The sequence below is a fragment of the Apaloderma vittatum genome, unplaced genomic scaffold (genome assembly GCF_000703405.1).
Source record: "Apaloderma vittatum isolate BGI_N311 unplaced genomic scaffold, ASM70340v1 scaffold30892, whole genome shotgun sequence".
NCBI lineage: Eukaryota > Metazoa > Chordata > Aves > Trogoniformes > Trogonidae > Apaloderma > Apaloderma vittatum.
Window position 1 is genome coordinate 28161 of NW_009704802.1, and position 12759 is coordinate 40919.

The 12759-nt window shown below is 37.3% G+C and overlaps 1 protein-coding gene across 1 annotated transcript; it reads right to left on the bottom strand.

Annotated features, from left to right (window-relative positions):
* Nucleotides 1–1970: 1970 nt before the first annotated feature.
* Nucleotides 1971–8089, bottom strand: PDCD10 (programmed cell death 10). The gene is made up of 7 exons (XM_009865167.1): nucleotides 7875–8089; nucleotides 7186–7239; nucleotides 5705–5822; nucleotides 4937–5063; nucleotides 4481–4559; nucleotides 4082–4164; nucleotides 1971–2452 (listed from the first exon to the last, which is right to left on the bottom strand). The coding sequence occupies exons 1-7, from the start codon at nucleotides 7968–7970 to the stop codon at nucleotides 2371–2373; spliced, it is 639 nt and encodes a 212-aa protein (XP_009863469.1). The 5' UTR covers nucleotides 7971–8089; the 3' UTR covers nucleotides 1971–2370.
* Nucleotides 8090–12759: the final 4670 nt, after the last annotated feature.

Below are 12759 nucleotides of genomic sequence, written 5' to 3' on the forward strand. Positions count from 1 at the left end.
TTTTCTATTACTTTTAAGGTTAACAAAAAGAAATCACAGCAAGTTAACAAATAAAACAAAATACATTGACAGGCTACCTGAAGCTTAGCCCCTGTACTTGGTACCTTTTACCCAATGAAGGTTTTGGGAAGAACTGATGAACAGGAACAGCTCATTTCTTGACAGACTTTGATTTTAACTGCGAGGAATCAATGAGCAGGACATAACACAGCATCTTGTTTGGGACCCAAGTCAATTTTTTTTTTCTACTACACCTGCTGACATAAACACACTATCACTCAACTGACTGCCAGCCCTAGTTACTGTCTCTCTCAATCCAAGAAAATAGCAAAACCCTCAGAATTTTATGAAGTCCAATTCACAAAGCGTAACTCAAGCTTTCACATCTCTCCTTGCAGCCACTGGTCCAGTGACCGCAGTACCAAGCACTCTTTTCAAGACAAAGGAAGCATCAGTGTGTGTTTCCCTTTCTTAATTAGTTTTCATTAAGCCCTATGGTGCTACGACTGAACATCATCCACAGGGAAGACTACTCAACCCTTTTACTCACAGAATTCAAAGTTGTAAATTAAATATTACTCTAATTTAGTCTGCCTGCCTGCTCAGTAGCTGCTAACATTGCTTCTCTGCTACTACTTTCCAAGAAAGGACAGTTTAGCATGCCAAGCTTTAATAAACGACAAAAAATTTTACCTATAAGCCGTATATGCCTCCCTTTGTCACATTACTCAGCTCATTTTGCTAGTAAACACAAAACATCACTGTCACAATAAAAATTGCTGTTCAGGCTGTTTTCTCAGGACCACGGCCTGTTTGTAGCTTTTATGTAAGCAAGAAATTCAGAACATACATTCCCAAATCCTCATTTTTGCATAATACTCTCCTTCACATTGTTACGTTTCACTACAGCCCGTAGCGAACACTTGTCCACGCCCAGATACACGACACAACAGCAGCACTTTTTCAGAGGGCTGCGTTTTCCCCTTTTCGATCTTTTAAGCAGATAATCGAATTCCAAGACCCAGCAGTTGTACTCTGGATAAGGCACTTGCCCGAAACGAGCAACACAGCACCAGGCCAGTGGGCAAGGAAAGTCCGGATGTACCTTTTATTCAACATTTATACCTAAACAAGGAATAGTTCTGTAGCAATTGTGCTCATTCAGTCTGAAGTGAACCTCCCGCAACAGCTTGTGCAGATTTACAAACTGCCTCACGTCCATCCCTAAACTTACTTGTTACGGTCACATATTGTGAAAACTTTCGGAGGTTTAATTCCATAAAGATCCTATTTCGAAATAACCTCGCGGTGCATTTCAAAGGCGCATGCAAGATACGCGTCAGAACTCACGAAACCCAGTGATAAAGTTTCAATCAGCAGTTCATAATCACCAACATAAACAAGTTTTTTTTTTAATTTTTTCTTTCCAATCGAGGTCTCAATGATTTCAGTCCCTGACCAAAAAAAATAATTAAAAAAAAGAGTTGCCTTATGGCATGCATAGTACAGATATCACTAGTGCTACCTGGAAGAGTTCTACCTTCTCTTCTCTCTCCAAAAGGGTACCAATACAAACCCCAGCTACCTTAAAATTCACTCTTTACTGCATAGTCAGCTGCACACAGGCTCAGAAATCTTAGAGTAATCTAGGAGTAAAATCTGTTAACTCACCACCAACAGAAGATTAAGAAGTGAGATCTACTTGCCATCAAAAACAAAAGCACATCTCACTTCTGGGGTTCTTCACTGTTTTGTCATAGCTATTTTGATAGAATTATCCTGGTATTTTGGTCTTAGTATTAGATCATAGACAAAATCGCAGCTTTAAGGAAAACCCCTCATTTTATACTGTTTTAAACTGCCAGTAGCTTTAAGCACCTAAATAATTTTTTTTTTCATTTAATGAATGTTCGGCAGTTCTAGAAAGATGAGTTATGCATTTTTGTTCACATACAAAAAGACAGTCTAACAGATGTAAACTATTTATTGAATATTTGCCACCAATATTGTTAAATACATCATCTTGCAGTTTTCCGCTTTCAAGTTAAAATGTCAGAAACAGAACACCAAATATTTACAATTCTTATAAGGAATGTTACATAATGACACATTAAGGCGTAAATTCTTTTGGCTTATAATTCTGAAAAGAATGATAATAGCAAAAAGTGATGCAAAATCTTCATTGTGAGATTATGATTAAGCTACAATGTTTTACAAAAATATGGTGTAAGATGGCAATAATCCCATTCAAAATCCTGCATTAGGCCCCTCAAGGGAGGCTGATAATTTATACAGTCAAAACTTTTAAAATTTACATATAAAGGTACCCTATCCACCATTGAAAAGTACAACTCTCAACATATACAGTTTTCAGGCCACAGTTTTGAAGGTCTGGAGTATCAAGTTGGTTTGATGAATTAGTCGGTTGGCACTTACGAACACATTTATTGCCCTGTTAAAAGAGAAAGAGAGCGTTTCAGACATTTTTAGAAACATGCCATTCAATAAAACACTAAGTTTGGGTGACTAAATATATAAATCTGGGCCGTCTGGATGCTTTACCACACCATGATCTACCTGGAGCTTGCTGCTGGCAACAGACAGACTGATTTGCATAGTTAATCCTAGAAAGACTAAGTCTATTGGCAAGAACTTCACAACGTGGGCTCTCTATCATCATTGACATGCGAGTCATTAAATTCTGGGGTTTTAGCTGGCTAAGAAAAATAGTGGAGCAGATGATTGGTGAACCCCTGTGCTTTTCAAAGCCGAACACTTAATCCCCTAGTCATTACGGAATTTGCAACTCTTTCCTCAAGAAATACTAAGCATCCACACATATGGAAGCAACGTATTATTTTACTTATCTTTTTGTTAAGAAAGAGGTGTGGGGGTCACAGAGTTTGACTGCTCAGTAACTACTTCTGTGAGCACGACTGTTTTGTTTAGAGTGTTACCTTCCAGTGGGAGCAGAGTATCTTATCCAACATGCAGTTCAGGTTTCAATTACTTCTGATACCACAAGGATACAAAATACAAGCCTCATCTGGGATTTCATGGAATACTCACAGTATCTACATATTTTCCAGCTTTCGCCTCACAGCGGGTTAAACAAAGCTGGCCTCTTCCAATGCGGTTGGGGTACAGGCACAACACATCTAACCCTTTCCCCATCTTTTCAGTCAAATAGTTTTCTAATCAACTGAGACTGCTTAGACTTAGCTCATGTGAAAACTTATCTATACATCTGTTGAGCAATCAGAAAGCTACCAAGGCCTGAATTTCTTTGTTCAGTATCGAATTTAGCCCAATAAAGGAAAAGAGGAGAAAAAAAAGAGAAGAAAATGAATGATTTGACAGGAGCAAGGTAGTATTCACAGCTGGTCTCAAAACTTCCCTCTCCGTCAGTAGACATGAAAGTTAGTTCTCATCTTTAAAACAGTAGCACATAGAACACTTGGGCACAGTCAGAAACTGCAAGGGATATGCTCATCATCTGAAAGTCACTGTGGTGAAATACACCACAGTGACTTCAAACCCCAAGGTGAAGACCAGAAAAAAAGCCTCAGTTCGAAGGCTTAAATTTTCAAACATAAAAAGATTAATCGGCTGCACAATTCCAAATACTGCAAAGCACTATAAGGAGCTATAAAGGAAGGACAGTAACAATGTAAATCAAAGCAAACACTGCACAGATGTTTAATGTTTGTAAATTACTTTTCAAATAGGTAGATCCCTTTTTTCAATAGAGCATTCATAACTTTTGTGTGTGTGTGTGTGCTGGAATATACCCTGAGAAAAAACACACAAGACCATGAAATTTAAACTTCGCTTATTCAAGGTCAAAGCTGATATTGCACATGGGTTCAGATGGTGGTGAATTTAACTGACTTCCATTTCCTCAAAGGCGTTACAGAAAGAAGCATTCAAAGCAGCCATGATGGTCTTGAAGACACAGATTAGAAAAAAATTAGGCAAGTCCTGAAGAAGTTAGCTTATACCTCAAAGCTTGTCCTATTTTCCCCCATTAGTCAACAGAGCCTCTCATTTTGTAAAATGTGAGTACAAAAAACATACTTACTTTCCATCTTTAAAATAGGTTTTCAGAGTATCACTGAAACTTTTGGAGTATTTTACAAACTCTTTCTTTTGGTGCTCAAGTGCCTAAAGAAAACAAAAATACCAGGAGCAGAGGCTGAGGTCACATACAGCTGGGTACAGTGAGAATCTCAACATTTAACTGATTGGCTAGCGTCAAGTTAGATAAACAAGTTTACGTTTTTATTATTTTTTTTAAAAAGACAACACACAGAAATTGTCCTCTTCCTACAGAACTCATGAGATATACCATACACCAATCTGGCTGTTCAAGTATTATGTCATTGATCAGTTAAGCTCTCCCTAGTCACCCTTGGATCAAAAGGATATGCTTCCTCTTGCACTGTTAAAAATATCGTAGTAAAAGAGCTGTCACACATACCCGCCGGTTCTGGTACTGGTATTTCTTGAAGACATTATTTACTGTGTCAAGAAGTTCCTTTATTGCACTCGCGATGTCCCTATTTGACAATAAAAAAACTATAGTTGTAATATCCTTAAGCTTCCGTATTTAAATATTAGAATTTAAATCACCTTCTAGTAGTCAAATACTTCTTAAAACATTCTCTACAGAGTAAGTGTCAGACAGGACGTAGCAAGACCAGATGCAAAAAGCTAAGACCATCGACACACGAATTCCAACCAGGGATCAACAAGTCCACTCTAGTAACATGGGGCTCTCGTTAAACATTCTCAGCTCTGCTCATTTATAAGCGAGGATCAGGCTCCTTGTCAATGGGAACAGTGTCACTAGCATCTCCTACAGCATCTGAACATTCACATTTAAATAACTCTGACCCCTCAGTCTGAAAAAAACCAGGTAATACAGTACACTTACTTGATTGTCTGAAGAAACCTCACTCTGTCGTTGATCTCATCAGGAATCTTACTAAGAATCTGTTTAAGTGCTCGTGCCTTTTCATTAAGATCTTGGAATTCAGGTTCGGGTCTTTCAATCATATACTCTAACAAGAACAACATTTAAAAAATATCATTAGTTTTTCCTCAAGTCTCCAGTGACAGCTTTAAAATGCAACTTCACAAATTGTAGCGGTATTGCCCTGTTACATTTGAAGGTGAACAGCACAAAAATAGCAGTGAATACACTCTGTGTCAGCAGAAAGACAGTGTAACAATAACCTTTATTATTGCAAGTTGGAAACAGAGCCCAGCTTATTTTACGTGAGACACCAAAGACATTACACTAATCAAATGCAGTATTTAAATAACTTAAAGCCTACTGTATACTTCCATTCTCTGACAGTGTAACTACTGCTTTTAATTTGAAGCAAAGAAAAGGAAGGCGAATATGAAACTCCATATATGCTTTTTCTGGTTTTTAGCATTGCAAGAGGTGAACTATGCACCACATTAACATAGTTCTAAACATAAATTTTCTTTCTCTTATTGGTCAAGTATGTTTTTAGGGAGATTGCACTCCTCCCAAGAGGTGTTCAGGAAAACACATGCATTCTTCTACCAGGCTGAAAAAAAGTCTGTTACGAAATAAACAATCTGCTCTGGAAACAGACATAGAGAAATGCATGTTCCTAGCCAACAATGTAATTGAAAATAGACTTATACAAAATAAGAGATAACATATTACCTTCTACATCATCGGCTGCCATACGCAGAAGAGACTCTGTGAAGTTCACATCCACGCTTTTCTTCTCCAAAATTTTCATAATGATGTCCTGTGTAAGACCTGGATTTTCTTTCTCAGCCTGTATGGCAAAGAAAAGTTTTATTCTTAAATATTCAAGACTTGAATATTGCCAAGCACAAAGGCATGCAACCTGCTTCACATACTGCAGGAGTTTGCTAGAAACTTTACAAATCCAATGGCTTTAAACTAGCAGATTACAGTAAAAACCGTTCTTCCGCTACATCCATTTTTCTTGGATTGCAGAGGTTTTTATAAACAACTTTTCCAATAAGCCTTTCCACTCATTTCCATTTGAATAAGAAAGGTGGTGTGTTTTTTTATTAAATTCTATATTGTGTTTTATTTCCATAAACACTAAGCTTTGAAACAAACCTATTGTATCCATGGGAATTTACTTCACTCACAACACAGGTGCTACTCCCCAGTCTTCCCCATGACATTTCATAAATGTGCCTCTTCAATCACATCAGGCGCTTGAACGTCATCTTGGAATTGGTTTTTCAGAAAATCCACTTTTGATTGATGACATATCTAAGTAAAGCTAAGCTAGACCAACACTGGAGGTATTCACACTACCTGTGCTGCAATCAAAAAATTATGCTGTGTTGAATAAGAACAAGAGGGTGTGATTTTTTTTTAATTTTTTTTTAGCTAGCACTACCATTTCCACCACTATCTTAGCTTTTACATTACCTGTGTTCAGCTCAGCTCCTTACCACCAGTTTTATAAACGTTTCAAGCTCTAGTTGGGACTTAAGACTGTCTAGGTACACTTAGATTTAAGCGCAGAAACAAGGAAGTATTACTTAATTGCACAGGTCATGTTAAGATCTGTCACATCTACAATTATTTTTTGTTCAAAGAATTTCAAAAGATCACCACTTCAAAAAAGCAGTAAAGGAGTACCTGTATTCTATTATACTGCTAAAGAATGCAAAAAGTTCGAAGACTCTTTCCATGTACAAATACAAATATATGCAAACACAAACATTGAATTTATCCTCATCCAAAAAAAAAATGAATCACATTACCATTCACCTTGTAAACCCAAGTCTGCTATGTGCCTACTTCTCACGAGCACCTATTCTACATAATCTTGTCATATTTAAATTAAGTTTATTATCTTATTACTTTCACTGATTCCTCATTTAAGTTTTCATTCTACATAAACAAGGCATGATTCTGTTGGCTTGGTATTGCTCGCTATGTTTGTATCATTCCGATTTCTGCTTGCAGCATCTGCAGACATCTCAAGCCTACAGTCCACACGTTTGTCCACTTAGTTATTATTTTCAGACTACTGGATGAAGGATGCAATCTTCAATCATCAAACCACAAGGAAAGACAACCATTGATTTATAGCTTCATCCCATACAGTTTACCTATTAAACAATCATTCTTCAGTTAAAGTTACCTCTTACCTTAATAAAAGCTGCTCTCAGTGTCTGAGCCGCAGAGAGATTTACTCTTTCTAGCTGCAATAAAAGTTCAGAGTTATTAGCAATGCTAATGTTATCAGAAGAAAACAAGTCAAGTACTCATGCCTTGCCTTAGCATAATGAAAAAAGGATTTGACAGCAGCATTCAAATTACTGGTCTCCTTTAAGGGAGAGGTACTGTGAAGTTGAATCCCAAAGGAAAGACTTCTTCCCCAAATAAAAACATAAAAATCAAACATGTCACTGGATGTATTTTGCATTTATCCAGCCTACAGTCTGTAAGAAGTTTCTAAGAATGTACTGACAATCCCCAATACTCCCTCAAACCCCAAAATTTAAATAATAACCATTAGCAGTAACATTAAAATGTATCAAGCTGTTCACAGGTACATCTTCAACAGTATGTTACCTCCTACCATAGAATGCCAGACCTGGCATTTTTGTGAAAATCTTCTGTAAACGAGGACATGAAAAAAGAACACGGCCAAGACAACTATCAAATCTTTGATGAGCATGAAATAGCATTCATGGAAAAGAAGGGTAAAACACCGCGCAGAAAGAAGATCGTGGCAGATACAAAGCTTTCCCAATCAAGATGAGCAACCTCTTACTGTGATCACATTTCCCCAAATAAAAGGAATTATTACATTCTAAAGCAAAACCCAGCTTACCTCATTAAAGACAGGGTACATAACAGCATAGAGGGGCATGGAAACCATAGAAGTGGTCTCTGCTTCATTCTTCATCTCTTCCATTGTCATCCTCATTCAAAGACCCACTTCTCAAGGAAAATACTATAGAAGCAAAAAACTCCTCATTCACTGAAATGTTTCTTTTTCCTCGTTGCGCAAGAATACTTGAAGAACTTGAAGAATTTGTTGTCCTGATGTTGTGCGAGGAAAAAAAAAACATAACACATGATTATGAATGCTCATGACTGACAGGTTCTAAAAAATGAAAAGGCACAGGACAACAGTTTGTCAGTGCCTAGAAACTAGGAATTACTTACGAGTTGAGTAAATATGGAATGACTACTTCATGTAACTTCAAAACCCCAAAGGAAATCTAACAGGTGAACAGATAAAAGTAACCTATATCAGAATAACTTTACTTTAAGTTCTTTGGGAATTCCTCAAAGAAGTGACTTTATTTGGTAAGTATTACAAAAATCTTTCCACCGCATAACTCGCATAAAGAAAAAGCTTGACCAGTACATGCTGTAACCCCAAACCCCATACAATGGCACTATGACAAATAACATTAGGACTACCTAGAAATACTCCTTATTTTTGCAGATGCATCAAGCTGTGATTCTACTGGAGATCAGTGCACACTTTCTACCATTTGAATTCTGACTACAACAACTTTGGTTTTATATAAGCGGAAGTCTTAAGTCATGTTTCCACTCAGGGAGTGTCAACAGCTATGTTAACTTAATGGAAAATTATTCTTCCAGTAACTGAACTCAAGGTTTGGAAGTTCTCCACCCAGTCCAGCTCATTGTATCCATCACGGAGCGATCGTTGCTGAGACCCAGAAATTAGGTGGACAAAAGGGTCACCCTACAGTTCATAAGAAATCCTTGTTACAGCCTGCTATAACTTCTGTTCATAAGATTATTTTAAAATATTTTATACAATAGAGTTTAAAGTCTCAAAGTCCAAGTTAATCTCTTTCTGTGTATTTTTATTCTTAACAGTTTTAATTTTCAGATTTGCTTGGAATATTTAATGCACCGGAGGAGGGAGGTTTTCCTCCTAACATACTAATTTTATTGACATTTTCGTAAGAAGCGAAATATTTGAATTTTTTAACAAACAACAGAAGCTACTACAGTAATCAATATCACTTCTCAATAGTGTGAACAAGTTTAAAAAAATGCCATTATAGTTCTTCAAGCTATACTCTCTTATGCTCTACACTGGCTACAAGTTTTCATGTTGTTTAAAGAGAAGAAGAGATGATTTTTTTCTTGCCCAAGGCTTGTATAAAGTAGTTTAGCAACAATTACACAAGTGAAATTTGCTACTGATTATGGTGAGCACAGAGAGGAACATGGATGGGTACAAATACCGTGCATGTCTCATGTGAGCATGTGATAAGGCAGTATGAATACACCCAAAAATGAGAAAACTAGTGAGGAACTGGTCGCACTGCAGAAACATCCAACGGGGGAAACACAATTTGAAGAGAAATTAAACATGACTATAGCAACAATAAACAGCTCCTTATACAAGTCTTCTGACATGGACTACTTACTGCAAAACCTCATCCTTTTTCTTACTGTTCCAATCAAGACATTAAAAAGGGGTCTGTATACATAAGAAAAGTCCACATGGACAGAATTCCAAAAATCAGGCCTCTCACATTTTCATCATCTACTCATAGATATTTTACAGCTGTCAAGAACATGGAAGAACCTAAGTGAATATTTGTCATTTCCCAAAAAGCTGAGTATCTTTAAAGAACTTGTTTCAGAGTTACATAAATTCAGGCAAGGTCTACTACACTCACGTGGGGGGAGGAAACTTGTCTGAACAAGTCTTCCCTCACAACTGCAAGTACAAGCTGTCCCATCTATTATCCAGGCATATTCCCTGCACTACAGACTCCGGCATCTAAGGGGCAGAGTGGATGGAGAGCTGTTTGGGTTACTGCTTAATTCTGGAAGGTCAGTAAGAACGTATAACTCATGCAAGGTGCTACACTAAAAAGCACCACTGAAGACAGCATTCACAGATTACTGCAAGTTGTTGTTTAAAGTACTGTATTCTCAACAGAGTAAGTGTATAAAATGGTTAAATCAGGTCATTGAACACTGTTCTAGTCTACCCAAAGAGTTTTTTGATCATAGGAAGAAGGGCAAAAAAGGACAAAATAACCATTAGATATAATTACTCTGGTTTTATGGGTTAGCAGTATCCACAAAGAGAAAGAAATACTGACTGAAATGATGGATTTTTATGATGAACTGCTATTACACTGTGGACTACCACAGAGAATTCATTTTCTCCTGAGAAGCCATAAGCTATTGCTACTAATGTACAGTACAGCTAAAGCCCCTATATAAAAACAATTATCCACCATCTATTAGCTCTTTATCAGACACTGGTGCTCTTCAAAGAAAATAAAAAGCTTAGATTTATATTAACACAAAGGATACAAGTGCTGTGACTGAAGACGAGATGTAGATTTAACTATACATGCACACAAGAAATACATAAGAACATCAAATACTTTTGTTGCCAAAATATGAGAAGGATTATACTCAATATATCACACTGGTTGTTCATTATTCTAGAAGTCTTCCTGTCAAGCAGAAGATACACCAGGTAGTGTCATGCAAGTATCTGACTGCTGACATTACCACACTATTTGTATTTGCAGCTAGGGATCAATTTTTTCACATCTTTCAGATGTAACCCAGAGGCACTGCAGTCTTTGCTAGTGTTAAACAGAAGGGATAAATATCTTCACCCAAACCCCTCACATTTGCATTACAGAAGGATCATTTGTCATAGCTGCACTAAACCACACATGAATATCTTTCAGGAGAGTCTCAATCCCAATGATGGACCAAATACCCTGGAAACTGAAATTTCTCTTCTATTATTCAGATCAATAATTAGAAAGTCCACTAGCCTTCAAAATGGTTCTGAGCAGAGCCAGAGTTTAATGCACATTATCATGCAGCAACCAGGAGCTTTCAGTACTTTTGCTATGTGACCAAAAGCAGCCACCTGCACAGTTGCCAAGCTTTATGGCAACATTGTCTTCCAAAAGCTTAACTTCACTTCACTACAATCTCAAAAGAATCTTGTATTTCAGATGAGTCTACTCTAGTTTCATCTGCCACTCCGTTTTACACTCTCAAAAAACCAGATGGAATAAGATTCCTTAAGAAAATAATCTATTAGAACATCATAATGTAGTTGTGCTGTTCATAAAATCCCGGCAACCTGCTGGAAGATGTTACTCTGTTGGCAAACTTGTTAATTGGTTTGAGGGGGAAGAAAAGGAAAAGGTAATAGAATACTGTCCAATACTAATGTGCACGCAAGCCTGATCTTTCTTTGTTACAGTGATCCCACAGACTGAAATCTCTATGTACCATTAGCCACATCAGATGAAAACAACCATTGGAGAGAATGTACAGAATGATACACAGAATTTAAGAAGACTCTGAGTTTGAAAGCTGTGCTAAGATGCCAGTGAATACAATCCTGGCTGCACAATCTTAAACCATCAAACACATCAAGCTGCATTCCAAGAAATGTACTAACTAATGTCAATATAAATCTTACACTCTTTAGGTTTCAACACCAAAATATTATCCCAGCTTTTCAGCAAACACTGAGAGAACTGCTACCCTTTAGCCGAGAAAACAAATTTGGAAGGATTCTTTGACAGACCTATTTCCCTCCTATCCATCTAATGACATTTGAAAACATTAAACTTTATCAGGAAAAAATCCCTACATTAGGATAAACTTCCTGTAAGCCAGAAAGGCTAATGACCAAAACCCACCACACTCCCCAAACTGCACAACTGCTGTTATCAGTAATCTAAGGTGGTAATTTGCTTTCTCTAATCCGTGTCATTTACCGACAGACTTTTGGTCATGCACTAAAATCAAGTAGCAGAACTGCAGAGCTACTTAATAAGACTATAACCATCACAATATAAAGCAGAGTGCAATAACCATCGCCAAGCCCACACCTGCTCATTTGCCAGTGAGGAAATGAGCAAAGTATCTGCGTGAGAAAGGTGTTTCACACTACCTTTTGGTAGGAGTCTCATGAATGCAACTTTTTGAGTTTTAAAACAACAGAAACATTAAGTATCAACTGGCAGGATTTCAATCTTCAGTTGTATCATCAATAGATCTATCTACGCGCTGCTGTTGTCGCTATTTCCCTCCCCTGACTTCATCTACCTTAGATCTGGAAAACTTGAAGCACGCAGACATTAATTTTTAGAAAAGTACTAAAGAGAAACAAGACCTTAGGTAGTGATCTACCAGGATTATTTCAATGGTGGGCTTCTGGCAACACACAGCTCTATTCTCACTAGAAATTCTTACTGCCAAGATGCTCTGTTTGACTTTTTACAGCACGGATTCAAGAGGAGGCTTTACCTTTAACCCAAGAACCCTGAATTAGCAGAGGAACTAAATTAAGTTCAGGAAGAAATAGCTGGGGAAAGGAAATAGCATCATGAATTCTAACCTAAATTCAGAGGCAAAGAGCTTGGCTCCCTATTTGTAAGGCTAGCACGTATGGCAGGAGAGTTCAAGTAATTAATAAATTACAGTGGAAAATTTTTTCAGAAAAGATTTGCAGAGTATGCTCTTTTAACTATATGCATACTCCATGCCTGAGTTTCCCTTATTAAGGGTCACTCAGAAGAAATAATAAAACCTAATTCTTTTCCTTGTCAGGCGGTAACTTACCTGCCAGCACCGTATTTCAACTACGTATTTCACTTCCCGTTATATAGCTTAGAATACGTGGTACAAAGCTTAAAGGCTTTGCACTTCACATACAGAATCGTTTT

What these genes read in the sequence shown, in the direction of transcription:
- PDCD10 (XM_009865167.1), bottom strand. Translation starts at nt 7,970, where the DNA reads ATGAGGATGACAATGGAAGAGATGAAGAATGAAGCAGAGACCACTTCT. An exon ending in TGTACCCTGTCTTTAATGAG is followed by an intron (nt 7,240 to 7,874) that starts GTAAGCTGGGTT and finishes CTTTTATTGCAG; the next exon opens with CTAGAAAGAGTAAATCTCTC. An exon ending in TGAGAGCAGCTTTTATTAAG is followed by an intron (nt 5,823 to 7,185) that starts GTAAGAGGTAAC and finishes TTTGCCATACAG; the next exon opens with GCTGAGAAAGAAAATCCAGG.